The sequence below is a fragment of the Triticum dicoccoides genome, chromosome 2B (genome assembly GCF_002162155.2).
Source record: "Triticum dicoccoides isolate Atlit2015 ecotype Zavitan chromosome 2B, WEW_v2.0, whole genome shotgun sequence".
Taxonomy (NCBI): domain Eukaryota; kingdom Viridiplantae; phylum Streptophyta; class Magnoliopsida; order Poales; family Poaceae; genus Triticum; species Triticum dicoccoides.
In genome coordinates, this window is record NC_041383.1 from 202,738,207 (window position 1) to 202,761,035 (window position 22,829).

Genomic DNA, 22,829 nt, shown 5'->3' on the forward strand with positions numbered 1-22,829 from the left:
GATGTTGATATGACAGAAGAGGCGACCTCCTTCGAGGAGGACCGCTGGGCCCAATGAATATCCTTAGTTGGAACTGCCGGGGAGGGGGAATCCCCGGACAGTTCGTGAGCTGGCGACTATCTGTCAGTCGCATTCCCCTAGAATGGTGTTTTTGTGTGAAACAAGACAGAGAGCTGATAAAATGAAGAAGGTGCGAGGGAGGATTGGTTGAAGGGTTATGCAGGAGTTGATAGTAATGGTATGAGTGGTGGTCTTGCGTTGTATTGGCATGAGAGTTACGAAGTGGAAATTGTGGACAACACTACAAGAAATATGTTAATACGCGACAGTACTAATCCATCATGAATGAGTGAAAAACTGTCATGGGTGCCCGTCCATGACGGATTTGAAGTCCATCATGTATATCACGTCATAATTTGACACGGTTCTTGTCCGTCATGGATCCACCCCAGGCCCACCCAAGCCCAATCCATTATGACAGAACAAGCCGTCATGGACTAACGCCATGTAGGATTTTTTATCGACCATTTCAAATGACGTGGCTGCCCACGTGGATACTATTTTCCGTCACCAAATTCGTCATGGTTGAGCACATTATTCCACTTCTTTCAGCCCAATTTTTACCCGATACATTTTTAGCATAATGATAACAACATTAAACCGTTCAACCAACTTTTGGAAACTAGTTAACATTACACAGTACAACATAGCAGTTTATAAAATCCTCTAAAAATGATAAATTACAATATGAATTGATAAAATATATCACATCACGGTTAGGAATGAGTACAATGCATTTTACATCAACAGAACATACAAACTATCAAGGCTGTTACTTAGGTTCTTGTTGTGAGCCCTCCTGATGGCAACCATCATGTCTTGGCTGATTGTGATGAGAAGCACCAAGTAGCCCACTTCCTAATCTTATCTGCATATTTACAAGAACCTTAGATATTTGTAGATATGAATAGATAGTAGAAATAATATAATTACAACAAATATAAAAATGAATTAAATGTTGTCCAAAATTCTTAAATCTTATAGTGCCTACGAATGAGAATAACATTACATCTACTATAAAACAAGAGTAAACATAAGGTTTCTTAAAATTAAACCAAAGAAAAGTGTGTCAAATGACAAAGTAACAAAACACACATCACAGAATTAAGTACTATATTATTGAGGTTGCTATTCATGTTCTTGTGAACAAATAATCTATGATGCAACCGTAATCTATATTTACATGGTTACAGCAAATAGACTAGCAGCAATTTGTGAGCACAGGTCTCGGTTACATGTGCAACTCTGGCATAAACATGCATAAACATACAGCTTGACATTTTTTTCTTTCTTAACATACAAGGTGAAGCTTTTGCCTCTTTCGGAAATAATGTGAATCACACGTCTGGAGTAACAACATCCTAATTGGTCTCATATTCAGCTAAACAGAACAGGTGGACACGAGTAGATAAAACTAGCTAAAAAATATTAGCAGAGATACTCTAAGCAGAGCCATAAGTATACCAAGAGATGATATATGCTTAAGCTAGATATATCCTTTATACTTATGAAATCTGTAACTCATACAAGTATATAGCATGCTCAGAACAATGTATTCTGTTCTTGAGCTTCCAGCGTTAAAACATGCAGATATTTCAAACTAAAATATTAGCTATACTGTGTTGAAATTGCTGTTTCATATTGCTGCTAAAGAACAAGTCAGGCAATGACAAAAGAGTTTGGAATATGTATTTACCTCCTGTATTCACCATGGATCGTCGTTGCGGGGAAACCCGCTGTTGTATAGCCAATATCTCAATGAATCAGCTTCTTGTTTTGTCTCCACGGAAACCAATGTTAAGAGGCTGTTCAGGCTAGACAAACCAGAAAACTAGCATCAGAAAAATCTTATAGAATAATTGTAAATAAACCCAATTGCTACAATCCAAGATGGCAGCAAATAATACCTTGTCGGTGAGTACGACAAGGTGCGATGAACAAAATATGTAACAATTGCTGCAACAAATGATGGTAGTAAGTACATTTCACGGATATGGCACTAAACTTGTATGTAATTAGTGCGAGAGCGAGAGTAGGCGAGGACTGATCAACCAAATAATGATAACTCATAGAAAGTTTGCACAAAATATATAACAGATAAGCAGTGTAATAGCAGCTTCATCCAACTAGAAGTGTAGTAGCAACAACAACTACTACAGCAATAGGAATCTCCATCCAATTAAAAGAGCAACAGCAACAGGGGAACATCAGCATAGCTGCAGAAGGCGTACATGTCACCTCTCCGCTTCAAGCAGAAGCGCTGGCTCTTCTAGCAGCTACAGATTGCTGCTGCAATCACCACAGGCGAGATTACCTTCATTACAGATGATCACGTTGTAGCAAAGGTTGCTGCTGCCTACAGGGATTGGCCAAATAAACCTGGACCATAGGAGATAAGAAACTATTTAGCTGCCATCTTCTCAATCATTAGCCATTCTCAGGTTAAGGTCACTCATATCCCTAGGAATTTCAATAGCAGGGCACATAGGTCTTAACAATCTCACTCTTGGTCAATCAATTGAGTGAGCTTAATAAATTATTTTATTCCAACAAATCCAAGGAACCAACAGGAGCATCTCATGGGCATTTAATTATCAGTTTTGCTAGAACTCATCTAGATGAGATATAATTTGGTCTCATTCACCTTTTATAGCCATTGGATGTGATGCTATAAGATGCGTGTGTGCTGACGTGGGTTGTATTTGTTCTTGTTTTCAAAGTGAATGAGACCAAATTATATCTCATCTAGATGAGTTCTAGGTACTCCCTTTAATTATTAAAATTAGTAGTTGCTTAACTAACTAGCAGATTTCACAAATTCTACACTGCTAGTGCTAGCACGGTGAGAGAAGAAAATGGAAATAGCCAGCAGAATTAGTCAATCGTTGGCTGTAACTTACGAGTATCAGCAAAACAAAGTGGCGACATTTTCTGCAGCAGGTTCAGTCCAATAAAATTGGATAGCCCCAGGAGAACTACGCTAGAGCAGGGCAGCAATCACTTGGAAAGAAAATAAAAACAGGGCCAGAGGATCGACCTTCATGTTCTCCGGGGAATCATGGTGGTCGGGGAGGAGGACCTCGCCATCGAGTTGTCCCGGTCGTCGGGCTCGAGCGTGGGTCCCGGTCGTCGCCGTCCATCGAACTAGAGAGGCAGAGAGTTCCTCCTGAACTGAATTGAAGCAAAAAAAAACTTCGATTGGGGATGGGTAGTAATGAAGGAGATAGGAGAAGATGGGGGAAGCAGGGAGGGACCATGTGCGGGGCGTCGCCGTCGCCGGCGAGGTTGAGGTCGACCCTCCCACAGGTCACGGTGGTCGTCCTCTCCTCGTCCAGCGATTGCTGCTCCAAATCTCCGGATGGCAAGGCAGCTGCGCGGCTTGTGAGATGAAGGAGGGAGGCATCTGCCGCAGATCCATGGCCCAGGTCGTTGGATGCGAGAAGCAGAGGCGCGCCACCGCGGCTAGGGTTGTCCGCCGCTTCCATCGGGCCGCTGCAACTGTTGTCGCTATGGATCTCATGCCGTCATCATCGCTTGGAGGCGAAGGACGGGGTCGAGGAGAGATGAGGCGTGGTGGCGGCGGATGAAGAAACAGGTCGGGAACAGGAGTATCTTAGGGTTAGCTTTTATACGGGGAAAGATTTAGGGCTTTTGGCGGGCTTCGGTGGGCTTGCGGGTCTCTCCTACGCAGTTCATCACGAATTTTGAAATTGTCGCCGGAAATCCATCATGTATTAACAGGTTTCTTGTAGTGCAAAGATGAACATTTTATTGATGCACTAGTTCGTGTCCAGGAAGGGGCAACCCAATGGAGGATTACATGTGTATATGGTGAACCACGAGTTGAAAACAGGCATCTTATGTGGGCTAAACTCGAGCATCTAAAAGTTGCGAATGATCTACCGTGGCTTGTTGTGGGTGATTTCAATGAAGCCATGTGGGGCTTTGAGCATCTTTCAGTAACACCACGGGGAGAGCCACAAATGGTCGCCTTCCGTGATACTTTGGAGATCTGTGGCTTGGTTGACCTAGGCTTTGTTGGGGTTCCCTTTACATATGATAATAAGAGGGGTGGAGGTGGCAATGTGAAGGTGAGACTGGATAGGGCATTGGCGACTAACGCATGGAGAAATTTGTTTGCTTATGCTTCGGTTTTACATGTGCCCTCGCCTTGCTCGGATCATGTGGCACTTGTTCTTAAGGGGTCGGTCGATCGGGGGCCGAATGGAGGGAAGCATAGGAGATATGAGCTGTTCTGGGAGAGAGACGGATCTTTACTGGAGGTGATCAAGGAGGCTTGGGAAGCAGCGGGAGGCGTGTACAATATGGCACAGCTGAGAGACGCGCTTACGAAAACAATGACAGCCCTTCGACTTTGGAGCAAAAAATTTGGTAATGTTACTCGAGAGCTCGCCAAATCGCGGACCCAGTTAGAGGAGTTGATGAACATGAATGCTGATCGCCAGGATATTGTACGGGTGACAGATAAGATGAATGAGCTTCTGTATCAAGAGGAGATGCTTTGGTTGCAACGATCGCGTATCACGTGGTTGAAGGAAGGGGATAGAAACACTAAATATTTTCACAATAAGGCAGTTTGGAGGGCGAGGAAGAACAAGATCCGTGAACTAACGGACAGCGTCGGCAAGGTTGTCAGAATCGCGATTCTGTTATACGATTCTATGACTTTACGATCCAAACTAGCCCCTATGATTCTACGACTTTAGTTCTTAGAATCTACGTTTCTACGATCCTAACAGTGAAGATTCTACGATTTGCGATCCTACTATCGAAGCTCCGATCCGATTCAAAATCGCGATTCTGACAACCTTGAGCATCGGTGTAATTCATTCCGACCTTGTTGGCATGGGGGAATTAGCCAATATGTATTTCCATGATATTTTTACAGCTGACCCGACGCTTAATGCTGCGCCTATTTTGGACTTAATTAACCAGGTGGTAACAGAAGAGGACAATGCCAAGTTGTGTGTGCCGTTTACAGAGAAAGAGATTCCGGATGCTTTGTTTCAGATCGGGCCACTAAAATCTCCGGGTCCGGATGGCTTTCCGGCGAGATTCTTTCAGCGGAATTGGAGTACTCTCAAGGAGGGTGTGCTGGCAGGGGTGAGGGATTTTTTCAGTACTGGAATCATGCCGGAGGGGGTGAATTCAACCTCGATAGTTCTTATTCCCAATATCCCTAACCCGGTGAGAATCACAGACTACAGGCCTATTAGTCTGTGTAACATTATTTATAAGGTGATTTCCAAGTGCCTCGTGAATAGGATGAGGCCTTTGTTGGATGATCTCATATCTCCTGAACAGAGTGCATTCATTCCTGGTAGGATGATCACTGACAACGCGCTTGTGGCGTTTGAATGTATCCATCACATGAAGCAGGAAAAGGATCCCACAAGAAGTTTTTGTGCGTACAAATTGGACTTGTCAAAAGCTTATGATAGAGTTGATTGGGTCTTCTTGAGGCAAATGATGCAAAAGTTGGGTTTCTCTCAGCGATGGGTTGACTGGATAATGTCTTGTGTCACGTCGGTGAGATACTCTGTCAAACTAAATGGAACCCTCTTGGATTCGTTTGCACCGACGCGTGGGCTTCGGCAAGGAGATCCGTTATCCCCGTTCCTTTTCTTGCTTGTGGCTGATGGGCTATCTGCTTTATTGAGAAACAAAGTAGAAGTGGGCGAAATCACTCCGGTTAAAGTGTCAAGACGAGTACCAGGTGTGTCGCATTTATTGTTTGCTGACGATACGTTGTTGTTCTTTGAGGCATCAGGAGAACAAGCGAGAGAGATTAAAGCTGTGCTGGACATATATGGGAGGGCGACGGGCCAGAGTTTAAACCCCGAGAAGTGTTCCATTCTTCTTGGGGATGCTTGACCCGTTGCGAGGCAGGAGGAAGTACAGGCAATGCTTCAGATCACTAACTTGCACTTTGAGGAAAAGTACCTTGGCCTGCCGACTCCGGAGGGTCGGATGTCTAAAGGCCGTTTTCAGAATTTGCAGACTCGGTTAACCAAGCGATTGCTACAATGGGGAGATGGCCTTTTGGCGCAACCGGGAAGAGAAGTGTTGATTAAGTCAGTTGCTCAGGCCCTCCCTACATACATTATGGGCGTCTTCAAGCTACCCTTTTCGGTTTGTGATGATCTTACGCGCATGGTGCGGAATTTTTATTGGGGGTCGGCAAGGGGCAAGAGGAAAGTTCATTGGAAGAATTGGGACCATCTCATGCAACCCAAGGACCGGGGGGGTATTGGCTTCCGCGACTTCATGCTGTTTAATCAGGCCCTACTGGCTAGGCAGGCGTGGAGGTTAATTACCAAACCGGACAACCTTTGTGCTAGGGTTCTAAAAGCTCGATATTACCCGGAGGGTAAGCTGGAAGATACAGTTTTTTCAAGAAACGGTTCATCTTCATGGCAAGCTATATGTCATGGACTGGATTTATTGAAGAAAGGGCTGCTGTGGAGAGTTGGTGACGGAGCAAGCATTCGGGTTTGGTGAGATAATTGGATTCCGAGACCCTTCTCTTACAAACCAATCTCTCCGCAAGGGCGTTGCCGCATCCGTTTTGTCTCTGGTTTTTTGAATGCTAATGGATCTTGGAATGTTGAGCTCCTTTGGGACTTTTTTGTGACTGCCGATGTGATTGAAATTTTAAAGATTCGCGCCTCGCCAAGGATGGCGGGAGATGTTATTGCATGGGGTCCGGGTCGGCATGGAAGTTTTTTGGTCAAATCAGCATATGAGTTGGCTTTTAACGAGGACCATCGAGGTACCATGTCTTCGTCTAGTGCTTCGCCTTCAGGACGTCGTGCTTGTTGGGATTTTATCTGGAAGTGTGATGCTCCTCCATCGGTTAAGCACTTCGCTTGGCGTTTGGCAATTGATGCACTCCCTACTTGGCAGAAGAAACATCGTATTGGGTTGGAAACTACGAGTATATGCCCGGTGTGTGGAACAGAAGAGGAGGATAATTTTCATCCGTTCGTTCGCTGCCAGTTCAGACGAGATCTGTTTGTGGCTATGTCCAAGGTATGGAGGCTGCCTGACATTACATCTATACTGAACAATGGTAAGGAATGGCTGTTACATGTCCTGAGTCCTCTTACCGTACTCGAACGCACAATGGTATTAATGATCTTTTGGAGAAGTTGGTTTGTTCGGAATGAGCTCACCCATGCGAAGCCTGCACCGCCGATGGAAGCTTCGGTGCGTTTTCTGCAAAGCTATTTGGAATCTTTAATTGGTTTGAAGCAGAACCCAAGAGCTGATCCAGCCAAAGGGAAGTCATATGTTGAGTGGCTACTACCAAAGAAGAGGGAAAGTGCTGCTGCAGTTCAGGAACGAAGATGGACCAAACCAGACCTAGGGTGGTGCAAGTTAAACACTGATGGCTCTTTTGTAGCATCCGGTGAAGCTGGGGCGGGGATGATCCTGCGTGACCATTTGGGTGGCATCAATTTCTCGGCTTGCAGGGTTTTGTATTCCTGCAGGGATCCCCTAGAGGCGGAGCTGTGTGCGTGTATGGAAGGCTTGTCCCTGGCAATACAGAGATGTGATGTGCCGATAGCATTGGAGCTGGATTCTCTCGAAGCAGTCACTCTCATTACGAGTCCGGGGACCGATCGTTCGGTTTACTCTTCAATTGTGAGAGAGATCAAGCACCTTTTGGGTTTAAGGAAAACTTGTATTTCCCATATATTTAGATCCCAAAATAAAGCTAGTGATAGCTTAGCTAGTTTTGCTAGAACCCAAGGTAGGACTATGACTTGGTTAGGGGCTGGTCCAGTTGAAGTTGTGGAAATAGCATCCAATGATTGTAAGGACTTTGTGATTGATTAATACATTGCTATTTCACCCGCAAAAAAAGAAAGATTGAAATGTATCACCGACCATATCTGGTACACTCACGTCTCTTCCAAACCAAGTTAACCACACATAACTAGACACAAAACAGAAGTAAGTAAACAACCGCCGGTTCGTCAAAAAGTAAACGAACAACCGAAATGCAGGTGATCTGCCTACTAAGGGCATCTCCAGCCGTTGGCCTTCCAGGAGGGGCAAAAAAACGCCCTCGGGGGCGCACCGGCGCTAAACCGCGCACTGGGGGCGTGATGCCCCCCAGTCGTGGCGCCCACGGTTAGTCAAAAAAGTCAAACACAGCGCAAAAACGACTCAAATTTAATGCAAACATCGGCGAGTTCATTCAAACTTAAACATATTTTACAAAAAAGAAAAAAAACTACCGCGGGCTACCCCCGCCGTCTCCCCCGCCGCCCGCCGTCTCCCTCGCCGCCCGCCCACGCGGTTCTACATGCCGAGGAGGCGGTAGAACCGCGTGTAGTCACCGCCGTCGTCGTCATCATCGTCGTCGTCGTCGTCGCCGCCTCCGCCGTCCCTGCTACATCCCTCCCCCGGTTGGCGCGGCGAGTTGGACGGTCCGGGGGCGTCATCGTCGTCGTCGCTGTCGAGGACCACAACGCCGTGCTCGTCCTCGCGCCCACGCTTGCGGGCGGCGATCTCCTCCAGGGCCCGGCGCTGCCGGACCATCTCATCGCGGAGGTAGTCGTCCCGCGCCCACCGCATGGCGTCCTCGTCGGAGAAGCCGCGCCGGGCTATCTCCTCGTACTCCGCGGGGAGGACGGGCTCCGGCTTGGTCTCGGCGAGGACGAAACGTCCGGTTGGTGGAGAGGCGTTGGCGCCGCCGGAGCTGCGGGTGCGCGCGCTGACCGGCGTGTCCTGGGACTTCGGCTTGACAGGGTGGAGGCAGGGCGAGCCGCCGGACGAGGAGGAGGACCCCCCGGGTTCCATGCGCCTCGGGGTCCAGGAGCTTCCCCGGCGGTGTGAGAAGGAAGGGGGAGCGGGGTACTCCAGGCGCGGCGTGTTGCCGCCCTCGATGTACTCGAGGACGGCCTCCAACGTGCGCCCGGGCACGCCCCTCCACAGACGCCGGCCGGCGGCGTTGAGCCTGCCGGAGGGCACGACGCCGTTGGTGGCCTCGAGCTGCTCGGCCTGACGGCGGCGGAAGTACGGCTCCCAGAGCGGGCTGTCGAGGGCGTACCGTGGCGCCTCCCTCGCCGCACGTGGCAGGTTCGAGCGGATGCGTGCGATCTCCGCACGCCGCGCCGTGCCGGTCGGTACCGGGGGCACCGGCACGCCGCCTGCGCTGATCCTCCACGTCCCGGGCACCCGCATGTCCGGTGGGACCGGGTACTCGACCTCGTAAAGGAGGCGAGCCTCTTCTTCGTGAAGATGGCGGCGGCCGAAGCCGTTCGCCGCCGCGCCGTCGCCTGGGAAGCGCTCGGCCATGGCTGTGAACTGGGGACGGCGAAAGAGAGGAGAGGAGAGGGAGGAAACGACGGCGGCGGGAGAGTGTGAGTCGCCGAGTGCGCCGGGGCGCTTCATATATAGGCCAAGGCGCGCGTGTCACCGTGTGTACGCGTGGCGGGCGAGGGAGGGCGAGCGACGCGCGTCGTCCGGTCTTCACTGCGCCGCCCGTGAGGCATCAATGGTGCAGTCTGACCGGCGCGGCAGCGCGGCAGCTTTGGCATTGATTCGCCGCGGGAAACGAGGTGATGAGGACGACGAAGGGCCGAGAAGAGAGCCGTGTCGCTGACGCGGCGGGCCCGTGGCTTTTTCACGCCAAAACAATTCGCCCGGCGACCCCGGACGCCCCCCAGCGCGCCGGGTTCGAGCTGGGTCCGCCGACGCTGTTTTCGGCCCAAGCCGGCGAAAATCGAGCTCCTGGGGGCGCGACTAGGCCGTTTTTTCAGCGCCGGCGCGAAAAAAACTCCTGGGGAGGCCTTCCTGGGGCACGGCTGGAGATGCCCTAACCCACCAAAAGTTTATACTGTCCACTGAAAGTTACATGCATGCATGCATGTCTACCCGCATGCAGCGATTTTTCCATTTTGATTTTGGAGCGCTATAAATAAGGGCCTTCTCCTATCTCCAAGACATCACAGCAAGAAGTTGCCTCTCTCCTGATCGATACACATAGACAGAAACACCATACTGCACAAGAACACCATGGCCTCCCTTGTCTTCCTCGTGGCGCTGCTGCTCTCATGCAGCTCCATGAGCAGCGCAGCACGGCACCTAGAGGAGGCCGTGCCCAAGAAGGAGTATGCACCACATCCGATCGTCTCGGAGCTGCCGAAGCCCGAACTCCCGCCGCACCCTGCCGTGCCCGAGCTGCCGAAGCCTGAGCCACCGCACCCTCTCATGCCCGAAGTGCCACACCCCATGGTGCCCGAGGTGCCAAAGCATGAGCTACCGCCGCACCCTGCTGTGCCGGAGCTCCCGAAGCCAGAAGTGCCGCATCCGGTTGTGCCCGAGGTAGCAAAGGAGCCCGAAGTGCCACATCCCGTGGTGCCCGAGGTGCCAAAGAAGGAACTACCACCGCACCCTGCTGTGCCCAAGCTCCCGAAGCCTGAAGTGCCGCATGTGCCGGAGGTGGCTAAGGAGCTTGAAGTGCCACACCCCGTCGTACCAAAGGTGCCAAAGGAGCACGAACTGCCACACCCCGTCGTGCCGGAGGTGCCGAAGGAGCACGAGCTGCCGCACCCTGCCATACCAGAGCTGCCGAAGCCTGAAATGCCACACCGTGCCGTGCCAGAGGCGCCGAAGGAGCCCCATGTGCCACACCCTGAGGTGTTGAAGGAGCCCGAGTTACCTCACCCTATTGTGCCAGAGGTCCCAAAGCACGAAATGCCGCCGTTCCCCAAAGCCGAGCTGCCCCCAAAGCCCGAGTTCCATTTTCCGGAGCCAAAGGCCAAGCCATGATCGGACTAGCTACATCCGCACAGTACCCATTATCTAAGTATTATTAAACTATATAATATACATGTGGGTGTGTGTGTGATTGTTATAGTATATACAGTACACGTATATGTGTTGTACATGTCGTGAGAGCCCGTACTCTAGTTCCTGACGAGAGCGTTATGTCTGAGTGGTATTGCATTGTGCAACTGATCTGTTCCTTTTATGTACATCCACGATGTATATGATATGCACGTGAATAAATATGTTTGTGTTTGGAGTTTCAGATTGCTGTTGTGTTCCGATTTACTTATGTGCATCGGTAAATACTTCTTATGTTTTTGCTACATTATGCGCTTCAGACAATATAATTGTTTGTTTTTTGCGTTGGCAGAGAAGGCCCAAGAGCCCACGTTTCATCAGAAGCATATACTGTAATATAGTACTCCCTCCGCGCGGAAATACTTGTCATTGAAACGGATGTATCTAGATGTATTTTAGTTCTAGATACATCCATTTTCATTCATTTTGATGACAAGTAATTCCGGACGGAGGGAGTACAAGATAACAAAGACTATGCAAATGCTAGCAGTGGTTCATTACAAACAAAACAAAAAGTCTTTCAAAGGGTTTCTTACATGTAGGAGAAGTGAAATAGCCTTAGCATGTGTTGCTGGCATAGTCTAGTTTTTCTGAACCGTTTTTAAGTCTTAAACAAACTACTCCCTTCATGTCGTAAATAAGTGGTGACGGTGTCCTGGACTAGGGGGTACTCAACGCGTCGTCTCCCGATCAGTTGGATTGAGTCGAGGACCCCCATGGCCGTATACTCATGGGCCAGTCCGGACAGCTCCTGCATACAAGGAAGAATCAACAAGACTTGGCGATTAAGACAAGGACTCCTCCCCCACCGGCGTATTCGGCTAGGACTCTTGTTATCCTAAGCCTCTAGTGCATTATATAAACTAGGGCCAGGCTAGTCGATAGACATATACAACAACAATCATACCATAGGCTAGCTTTTAGGGTTTAGCCTTTACGATCTCGTGGTAGATCTACTCTTGTACTACCCATATCATCAATATTAATCAAGCAGGACGTAGGGTTTTACCTCCATCGAGAGGGCCCGAACCTGGGTAAAACATCGTGTCCCTTGCCTCCTGTTACCATTGATCCTAAGACGCACAGTTCGGGACCCCCTACCCGAGATCCGCCGGTTTTGACGCCGACATTGGTGCTTTCATTGAGAGTTCCGCTGTGTGATCGGCGAAAGGATCAATGGCTCGACTGCAGGTCAACTGCGACGTCGGCTTCTTCGTCACCAGCTCAACTGGTCACCTTGGCTTGACCGAGGACTGCGCCCTACCTCCGATCGTCATGTTCGGATGAAGGCCTTTATCAACACCAACTCCGATCTCTATCAAGATCATGGAGGAGTCATCCATGGAGCTCGGGGGCTCAACGTCAACATTGCCCTCAGGCGACCGTGCTGTTTTTCTGGACAACAAACTTGTATCCGCCGCCACCGCCTCCTCGAGTGTCGCCTAAACGATTACTTCGGTGGAATTATGCGGAATTAAGTCTACAACAACCCTGCAAAAATTTCTTAGAGTTCCGTTGGAGGAATCTCTGGCAATCTCCGATATACCGAAGCCCTGTTGAATCTGGACGAGAATCCGGACGAGTTTAGGGCGTGGTATGCAGCATCTAGCTCGGATGTCCTTTGGAGGATCCAACCGTTGATTTGCTGCGGAATTCCCTTATCTACCACCTGCCAAAAATTCAGCTCGATCCGACCGTTCAAACTCCGGGAAACTTCCGATTAGTGCATCATTTTTTGGATCTGTTTTCTGCGCGAAAACGAATCCGACCCGAGTTCGTCTTTTTTATGAACAGGATTTCAGACATCCTTTTTGAAGGAAGTTTTGTATGCGGTATTGTGTTTTGTTCTCGAACACATCCCACTAACTTTAATATCTTTTGAACATGATCTTCAACATCATGCTGGTGTCAAACCAGTCCGGCAATATTGCTCCACAGCTGCCGACCTGCGCTAGACACGTCGTCACTTTGTTGAGCCAAGCTCAACTTCTTCGGATCATCATCTTGGCAAGCCGAACAAGAGTCCGGCATCGCGAAGGATAAATCATCACCAACATCCCGCCCCACGGATTACACGGAGCGGGCATACCGGCATCGCCGCACGGTCGCTTCATCAAGCTGGCATCAACCACGTCACGACCTGCATCGGCAGGGCCGCACTATTGCTTCTTCAAGCTGACGTCCATCACGCCAACCTACTCCGGACACTTCGGCGTCACTAGCCGACCAGGCATGGGTGCGCGGATCGAGTCCGAATTTTGAGAATCACCTTCCTTCGAATTGCTACAACAAATAAACCAGGTGCTATTAATCCTAGTATTTCTTTTTGCTTGTTTGGGTTAAATTTTTTCCCAAGGAATTATTACTCTGGTTAGTCCAGCATATGTACATAGATCTATCAAATGGTGGCCGCATTATCGACGGTCGCATGATGGTTCGGTCAGTTTCCGTACACAGTTTGGCGAACACCGCATCCGGAACTCGGACCGACCTGTGAATCCAGGCTTTGCCACGCCTTTATTGCATTACGCCGACGACCTGCATCGACATCGACTTCGGCGCCATGCCATATTTCTTTTACTACTCACTTTGCATAAATTATTTATTATGCAACATTTTTTTAATTCCTATTATTACTATTATCCCCGGTCTGCACTATTTTTTGTGCACAGGAAAATGATCCAGCCGGACTATATCCTTTTGCGCCACCTCGGCTGGACGGGGGGCTTCGTCAACACTTCATTACCCCATGCCGGGGACTTCCGCATCACCCTGCCATCCTGCATTGACCGTGCTATGTCACCGCTTCGGAGTGCCGAGCTCTTTGCTTCGCCACCTCGGGACCGGCTCTGGGATGGAACCTTGTCCCGCATCAAGCTTGGACCGCGTCATCAATACCGAACACATTAACCAGCTAAGTTGTCTTCATGCTCAAAGTTTTAAATTTCTAACTTGTGTTCGGTTCGACCAAGCATTATACTTTTTTTTGGAAAAAAGGTTGCTTGTAAAAATTTTCCTTGTCCAAACTTTGTTTGCACATACTTGACGCGCTACCCGTGCTCATTATACCTGGGGGCTTCTTTAACAGAAGCTTATTAATACGGGCTTTATGCCCAACACATGTGTCACACTTCCGCATGTACCTTTTATTCACCATTATATGCATCGATATGACTTATGTTTTGGCCAAACTGGGTTGTCTGGCTCCTGTGCTTATCCCTACATTCCCGATTGTTCGGCTAGGTGGTAAAGGGAGCACCTCTGCGATTGTTACTGCCGGATCAGCCGGATGTGTACCTCAAACTGGGTGAAGCCGAAAGCTAGCGCTCTTAAGGGAATATTCGGTCGGTGAATTAAAAGATGATTTTTAATTATTTACCCATCTGCCCCCAGATGATTTTCTGCTTTCATAGCAGCTTTGACATGCACTTTAGGGCATGCATCCCAGCGAAAGGAACCCTTAACGGAACTATTCTCCCTGCAAGATGTTTCTTACTACCCATGTAATATAACATAACTAGTTGGGCACTTGTATGATACATCACTAATGACCCCTACACCTTGTCTCCATGCATAACACGGTTCTTATATAACCACCAAGGTATTCAGACACACTCCGGACTATTGGGTCCTGAGGTCGAAGCGAAAAGGTCCGCTATGACAAACGATCTACAATCCGGCTAGAAGGCATTCTACATGTCACCTTACATTATATAGTCAACTTTTACCCAAGTCACTTGGGGGCTCTTATGTTATTTGAGCCGTTTCATACTAAGTGTTTTTCTTCTTAGTCCTTGCAAAGTTTTTATTATTTATCACTCCTTTTCTCGACACGAGTGTGCGGTCACTAGCCGAGGAGCCTAATTTCTCTCTCGAAATCGCTAGAGTTTAGTTTTCTAAACTTGCCTAATCCGTAGGCTGACCCACTTGACGTCTTGAGATAAGATATGTCATGTTAAAGCACGGCAGAAGCACTTTTTTTTCTACAGTCCAATTTTCGGATTGGCACCAAACACTTGATCTTATTCGGACGTCATGTTTTTACTGACGTTTTTTGGTTTTCCAAGATTTTGGCACTTTTAAACTATTTGTGTGTTTTCAGCACAAGTCTCGCAGTGCAACGCTGGACACCTTTAGAGATTCGGCAAAAACATTCTCGGATATTGCTATATATGCATCGATTTCGAATTGTGTCTTCGGTCAATAGTTGGGTTGCCCGGCTCCTGCGCTTGCCTCCTATGTTCCGCTTTGTTCGGCTAGGTGTGCAAAGGGAGAACCACTGCGATTGTGCTTCCAGCTCACATGGTTAAGCACCTTAGTGGAGAAAGCCGAAAACTGACTGTCACAATAAGCGTAAACTGGTCGGCGATCCGATGACGGCGTTAAACAACGGGCCATTCATAACAATGGCCGAAGTGTTTACGGCTTGACCTCGATTGTCGCCGAACACTACCGGGGGCTATTAACTGGCCTCCCAAACTAAATCCTCGATATTTTGCTCTTACATTGGAGCTGAGGTTTCATGATCATGCTTAGCATGACAACCCAAAGAAAGGAACCGATAGCGGGACTATTTTCTTTGGAAGACATTTCTTCTGTTAAACAGTAATATAACATGTCTCTCCGCGTACCTTTGTTTATAAAACCGTATAGCCAGATTGCCTTGTTTGTTGTAAATCTTTTCCCTCATAAAGGCTTTATAAAGTAGGACAAACACTCCTCGGCTACCGGCCGAGGAGGTTAAAGCACATGGTCGGTCAATAAAGTTTTGTACAATGCGGATCCGAGCATTAATGACATAAAGTACTTGGATACATTGAGTCATTACACATAATTTGTGATTTTACTATGGATATTGATCCTTAATTCGGCCACCCGTGCCCGCATTAAGGCTCGGGGGCTACTGGGCTTCAGGCTTATTATTTACAAATATTAAAGGGGCACATTGATCCCCTGATCTGGTGTTGCCACCCGACCAGTGTCTCGGGGGCTATTGCATTGCTTGTTCTATGCAGAAAATCTTAAGTGCAATACAATTTCCGAGGAGATTTTGATCCTCAGGTTGGTCGGCGGCACCCAACCTGAGTCTCGAGGACTGAGCATGCCGCCTTTTGTGTTCCAAAGTATTCTGCCGAGCTAGGACTTGATCCTCAGACCGATTTTGCAAATCAACCTGAGTCTCAGCGGCTACGGGGATCAGCGGTCTTATGTCATCCTTCAGGTGCATCTCGGGTTTTAGACCGATACATACCTTGAGGGCTACTGGCTATATATCTCGTCAGAGAATAAATTACATCAAGAAAAAACATTGACCAAAAATCAGCCGACGACCGAGGTGCTTAACCACCTCGGAAGCAGTTCGACATATAGCTCGGATGCAAGTGGCTGGCTCCTTAGAGGGCATTTCCGGCATTAAGCTCGGTTAAACTCCTTCAAACTTCTTTGAACCAAGGTGATTTATGACACCTCGGATAAAGTCCGGCGTTGGAGCTCGAATACAGTTCGGCGTTGGAGCTCAGATACATAGTCCGGCGTTAGAGCTGGGATGCAGTCCGGCATTGGTGCTCGGCTGCAAAAGATACCTCGAATGCAGTCCGGCGTTGGAGCTCGGACGCAAGAGGACCTTCCCACCCGGGAACAACTTCAAATCCGAGGCATGGCATAAAAATAACAAGGCATTGATAAAGGCCATAAACTTAAAGGGGATCCTCGGATGCCCAACGCGTAAACTCGTCGAATGCATTTCGGCGATCCTCAAGATAGAAGATGAGAAGATTTGTTGAACCAGTTTTCAAGACCGGCAACCGAAGATGAAGAACAGTTCGGAAGAATCGAGGAGCGTCCCTAACTTGAAGACCGGTTCAGGGGGCTACTGACGGTGTCCTGGACTAGGGGGTACAGCGTCGTCTCCCGATCAGTTGGATTGGGCCGATGACCCCCATGGCCGTATACTCATGGGCCAGTCCGGACAGCTGCCACATACAAGGAAGAATCAACAAGACTTGGGGATCAAGACAAGGACTCCTCCCCCACCGGCGTATTCGGCTAGGACTCTTGTTATCCTAGAACTCTGGTGCATTATATAAACCAGGGCCAGGCTAGTCGATAGACATATACAACAACAATCATACCATAGGCTAGCTTTTAGGGTTTAGCCTCTACGATCTCGTGGTAGATCTACTCTTGTACTACCCATATCATCAATATTAATCAAGCAGGATGTAGGGTTTTACCTCCATCGAGAGGGCCCGAACCTGGGTAAAACATCGTGTCCCTTGCCTCCTGTTACCATTGATCCTAAGACGCACAGTTCGGGACCCCCTACCCGAGATCCGCCGGTTTTGACACCGACAAGTGGTGCTTTGGACATTAATTGACGGTCCAAAGTAGGTCGAAAGCTTGGGGCTTTTTTTGTGTTACCGCATTCTTCACCAAAGTTTGGCTGGATGGTTATGTACAGTTCAGAGTGAAAGCTTGGTTTTCAACAGGGGTCAATGTTGGTGACGGCGACGTTATTTTCCTCATTGGAGGCGTTTTCCGAAGATTCTGCTCACTACTCCTCGGGCTACGGTCACGTTGGTGCTGGTGGTCTAGCTTGGTCAATGCCTAGCGGTGTTGTTTTACCTTTTTTTGGCTTTCGGTCTAGTTTCCTCAATAAGCCTGGTCACTCTATAATTTTTTGCCTTTGAAATTGACAGAGCACCTTCCTTGCAACTAACAATAAAATAAACTAATGACATTTTCAAAATACTTTTCGACAAATCTACACATATGATTTTCAAAGTTTCTATATAATTGTTTAAAACAATATCAACAGTCAGAGTTTTAGTAAATTTCTAGACATAAGTCAAAAACATCACCTATATACTATTGGTGATTTTATTTTTACAAATAAGTTTTTTGCGGCTATTTTTTTCAGATGTTCCTGCAAAAACTCGAAGGCGGATGCCTATTTTGCCATACAAAATAGGCTGTTTTTTTTCTTCTTTTTCTTAGCCAAAGTTGATGTGAATGGTGGAAACATTTTCATGTTCCAAAGCAAATAAGGAGGTGAGAAATATTGGATGGTAAGCAAGTTTAAATTTCATTCAACAAACAAAAGAAGGAGATCTTTTTTGCGGGCAATAGATTTAACCTATCTGACATCTACAAATCTTTATAACCTTTGTCACAACAACTAAAAAATACATGCAACATTATGTTGTTATATCCCAACATAATAAAAATAAAAAATCTTCATTAAAGGTACTTACAAGATATAGTTTTTCACCCATTTGATTAACAAAAATGTTCCAAATGGGGTCTAAACCAACAAGGTGTGATAATGAAGTTAGTGACTGTTATTTCCAATATTGATTATTTTGCATAAATTATAACTTATTTTTTTGCGAGAGATATTCTTGTTTTTATATGGGGAGTAAACGTGACGCCAAAAGTAATGTATAACAAAACGAGAAGGAGTTAACAATATATAGTCCTTTTGTTACGTAGCTTCGGTTAACGTACTTCTCCTAAAGCGCCATGCATTCAGGGTATCAAGTAATATGTTATAAAAAGTGTATTTGCTAGATTTGCATTCGAAAGTAGTTTTGAATGGAGTGTCAAAAATACTCTTATATTATGGTACGGAGGGAGTACTATTTTTGCTACATACAACTTAAATTTATGTAAAAAAATCGATCCAAAATACAATGAGGTACCTGAAGATATTTGTGTGTGTCTGGCTTTGGTACCTGAGGAGTTAGGTAGCTTTAAGTTGCTTGAAGAAGGGATGGTCACGTCATGGAATAGTCATTTTCAACTCGATTCGGAACTAGCGAAGTCAAATATAGTTCATCACACCATGGAGTATCTCAGCAGCTTGTCCTTGACCTGCAAGTCTGCTCATCTGATAAAAAAGAAGAAGGTATGCTGATCAGCACTCACTGCTCCCAACTAATATACCCGCAAGTCGTTTTCTGCTCAACTTGCAACAAAGCAACCGCCTTGCCGATAGACACATCCCACATCCACATGATAGATTGCATGCGATCTCTGACTACGGAGCTCGGTGACGTGGAGCTAGCTAACCCTAATCAAGCACAACCACCAAAATAAACATGTCAAAATAAAGGGCACGGGGATGTTTCCTGACCACAGCCGTTCGCCGGTGAGTGGTGACCTAACACCTGCCGTACCAGGTCGACCGTGCGTCAGAGTGACCTGACACCGCGGTACGGCGACGGACGCTCCTACGCGAGCGCGTGCGCGCTCAATCCATCACCAAACGGCCAACTAGGGACTGATGTATGGCCTCTTCAGGAGATCAGCCAGTTCGACGAGATAGGTGCAGCTGCGCTGCAGAACCGAGCGACCAGTTATCGAATCATCCAAAAACACTTGCGTTTAGGTTCGCTGTAGCACAGGATATCTCGGTGTGTAGGCTGAGTAGCATGTATTCATATGCTACATTTGGACAGCAGGTTCCGGTACAATCTTTTTTTTTTAAAAGGAGGCTAAACCCCCGACCTCTGCATCAATCAATGCAAACCAATCTTCATTAATTATTTCACAAATGACTGACAAGAAAATACATCAAGCCACCCAAAGTAACCACTCACACCTATAAACTCGATAACGTGGAGTGCTCTCACCTTACATATCTAAAACTGGTATCGTCGCCGATCCATCCACATAACGTGTCGGGACCAACAGCTGGTGCAGTAGATCTAAAGCGCGCACCACATGCACACGTTTTAGAAGCCAGAAGCAGACATCATCCTCGGACCGCTGACCCATCTTTAGGATAGAGATTCACATCATCCTTGCCAATCTAGACATCTGTCGACGCCACTACGGCGCTACCGCCCTGCGCACATTCATCAAGATGCGAAGACTCTGGAAGATCTGTTGTGCGTAGCACCTGCCGACCAGGCATGACACAACGTAGCACCTACCAGCCAGGCATGACTTGACATATCCACCGATGCTTCGTGCAAGACTTAATTAGTCGCTCCACCTCCTGCCTCTGTCTTCCAGCGCTGATCCACAAATGATGCTCCCAAGAGAATAACGACACCGCAGTAACGCCATCGTCCGATCTGGATGTCCAGATCTTAGGGTTTTCCCCGAAGCAGCACGAGTGGGTCGACATAAGTTACACGATGATGCCTTCATCATGGTAACGACGCAAGACACCGCCATCGGCTCGGTTTTTACTGGCAACTCTGCCTACCCAACTCGCAGCCTGAGGTTGGGTGGTCTGATCTCCAGATCCGTCATGGATAGGCAGAGGAAGTGAGTAAACAACCACCGAGATGCAGGTGACCTACCAGGCCACCAAGGCACCAAAGTTCAGTCAGAACACTACTAGTGTCTACCGCAAACATGCATGCATGTTATACCCGCCCGGCTGCATGTAGGGTGTAGCATTTTGGCTATAAATACCAGCCTTCTTCTATTTCCCAGCCATCACACCAAGAACCAGAAGCACACACGTACGGCCTCAACCATGTTGTGCAAGAACACCATGGCCTTCCTTGTCTTCCTTGTGGCGCTGCTGCTCTCATGCAGCTCCATGAGCAGTGCAGTGAGGCACCTAGAGGAGGCTGTGCCCAAGAAGGAGAATCCACCACATCCGATCGTCACGGAGCTGCCAAAGCCCCAACTCCCGCTGCACCCTGCCATGCCTGAGCTGCCAAAGCCTGAACCACCGCACCCTCTCGTGCCCGAAGTGCCACACCCCGTGGTGCCGGAGACACCAAAGGAGCCTGAAGTGCCACACCCCGTGGTGCCGGAGATGCCAAAGCACGAGCTGCCACCACACCCTGCTATGCCCGAGCTCCCCAAGCCTGAACTGCCGCATCCGGCTGTGCCGGAGGTGCCAAAGGACACTGAAGCGCCACACCCCATCGTGCCAAAGGAGCCTGAAGTAACACACCCCAAGGTGCCGGAGGTGCCAAAGCATGAGCTGCCACCGCACCCTGCTATGCCCGAGATCCCAAAGCCTGAACTGCCGCATCCGGTTGTGCCTGAGGTGCCAAAGGAGACTCAAGGGCCACACCCAATCGTACCGGAGGTGCCAAAGGAGCTCGATCTGCCACGCCCTGTCATGCCGGAGGTGTCACACCCTGTCGTGTCGGAGGTACCAAAGGAGCCTGAGCTGCCGCACTCTGCGATCCCAGAGTTGCCGAAGCCTGAAGTGCCACACCATGGCGTGCCACAGGTGCCATCGGAGCCCCATGTGCCGCACCCTGAGGTGCCGAAAGAGCCCGAGTTACCGCACCCTACTGTGCCAGAGGTCCCGAAGCACGAAATGCCGCTGCCCCCCAAAGCCGAGCTGCCTCCGAAGCCCGAGTTCCACTTTCCGGAGCCAAAGACCAAGCCATGATCGGACTAGCTACATCCACGTACTGCATGTTATCTAAGTATTAATCTATACAGTACTATACATGTGTATGTGTGTGCGCGCGCGCGCGCGTGTGATTGTTATACTAGTATACACTATATGTGCGCGCGCTCGTGTTGTGTACATGCCGTTAGAGCCTGAGCTCTAGTTCCCGACCGGAGTGTTCTGTCTGCGAGGTGTTGCATGGTGCAGCTGCTCAATCTTTTTCCATCTTCCCTTTACATGTATACACGATGTATATGATATGTACATATGAATATGTTTTTGTGTTTGGAGTTTATTTTATATTGGATCGGATTTTGTGTTTGGATTCACATATGTGCGTCACTAAACACTTCTTATGTTTTGGCTATATTATGCGCGCCTAGGACAAATTTTATTTTTGCGCAGACACATTTTTCTTTTTGGTCTTTTGTATTAGTAGTAGAGAAGACCTGAAAGCCCAGGTTTCATCCGAAGCATGATAAGATAACAACGTCTCTAACCAAAAGCTAGCACCGGGGATTGCAACCAGGTTGAAATAAGCACTTCTGATGGGCGTCTCTGGCGATTCGGACGGCGGCGCCGGCGCCCCACCCCCCCTCCCCGATGCTCCCTCCGCCTCCGCTCCTTCCGTGCCGGCCGGTGTGCCCCCCGCCCTGGCACGGCCGCAGCAGCCCCTCCCCCCGCCCGCTCCGGCGTTGGTCGGGCCCGTGGCGCCCTCCGCGCCCCGCTTCCGATGGTCCGACTGCGCGGATGACGAGCCCTTCCCGCCGCCCGCTTCCCCCTCCGCCCCCTCTGCCTCGCTCCCTTGCCGCGCCGTGGTGCTTTGCCGGGATGGTGGCTCAGCCCCCCTCGTGCGGGGTTCTGCCGCCGCCTCGCGGGTGTCGCGGCCACCGTCGACGCCCTCGAGCCAGCCTCGGGCGGACGGTGCCAAAGGCAGGGCCTTGGCTGGTGGCGCGGCTCGCCGCCGGCGCGGTCTCACCTGGGGCGTGGCTGGCCGCTCTGACCGGGGGGCTACCCGCTCCTCCTGGTGTCGCCCGACGGCGGCGGTCCAGCCGGTGCCCCCCTGCCCTCCGCGGCCCTGTCTCCTCCACCGGCGTCGGCGGCGCCCACGAGATTCTCTCCCTTCCGCCCCTTCATAGCTTGTTTCGGGACGTCGGACATGCGATTCTGCGTTGCGTGCTCCCCTCCCGGTGACCTGCCGGCTCGTGCCGGTGGCGACGGCGGCGCCTGCCCTGGGCAGGGAATCCCTTCGGGCGAGGGTGCGTGCCCGCCTCGTGGGCCAGGCCGCCCTCGCTCCTGGGCTCCTGGGCCCCGGTCCGTCCCTGCAGCATGGCCTGTCGGGTGGCCTGCCCCCCTCCCCCTGGGCTGCCAATCAGCTACTGGGCTGCGCGTTTGCCCTAGGCCCAGGGAGACAGTTTGCTTGATCTGGTTGCCCTGTGGCCTCCCTTGCCCCCCTGTTCTCCTCTCCGCCGCCTCATCCCGTCCCCCCGACCCGATCCCCCACGGCGCCGAC

At 49.3% G+C, this 22,829-nt stretch overlaps 2 protein-coding genes and 1 long non-coding RNA gene across 4 annotated transcripts; 2 read left to right on the forward strand and 1 right to left on the reverse strand.

Moving 5' to 3' along the window:
* Nucleotides 1-648: 648 nt before the first annotated feature.
* Nucleotides 649-3,640, reverse strand: LOC119367546. Of its 2 annotated transcripts, none has more exons than XR_005176342.1 (6): nucleotides 3,315-3,640; nucleotides 3,098-3,231; nucleotides 2,299-2,439; nucleotides 1,968-2,016; nucleotides 1,757-1,874; nucleotides 649-928 (listed from the first exon to the last, which is right to left on the reverse strand). It is a non-coding gene; the product is annotated as an uncharacterized LOC119367546 (long non-coding RNA). The 2 variants fall into 2 exon arrangements; XR_005176341.1 differs by having other exon boundaries at nucleotides 2,292-2,439.
* A 6,437-nt stretch (nucleotides 3,641-10,077) lies between these two features.
* LOC119367548 (protein PELPK1-like) lies at nucleotides 10,078-10,866 on the forward strand. The gene has a single exon (XM_037633029.1). The coding sequence runs from the start codon at nucleotides 10,111-10,113 to the stop codon at nucleotides 10,864-10,866; it is 756 nt and encodes a 251-aa protein (XP_037488926.1). The 5' UTR covers nucleotides 10,078-10,110.
* A 9,547-nt stretch (nucleotides 10,867-20,413) lies between these two features.
* On the forward strand, nucleotides 20,414-21,616 carry LOC119363079 (protein PELPK1-like). The gene has a single exon (XM_037628385.1). The coding sequence runs from the start codon at nucleotides 20,435-20,437 to the stop codon at nucleotides 21,311-21,313; it is 879 nt and encodes a 292-aa protein (XP_037484282.1). The 5' UTR covers nucleotides 20,414-20,434; the 3' UTR covers nucleotides 21,314-21,616.
* The last annotated feature ends 1,213 nt before the right edge of the window (nucleotides 21,617-22,829 follow it).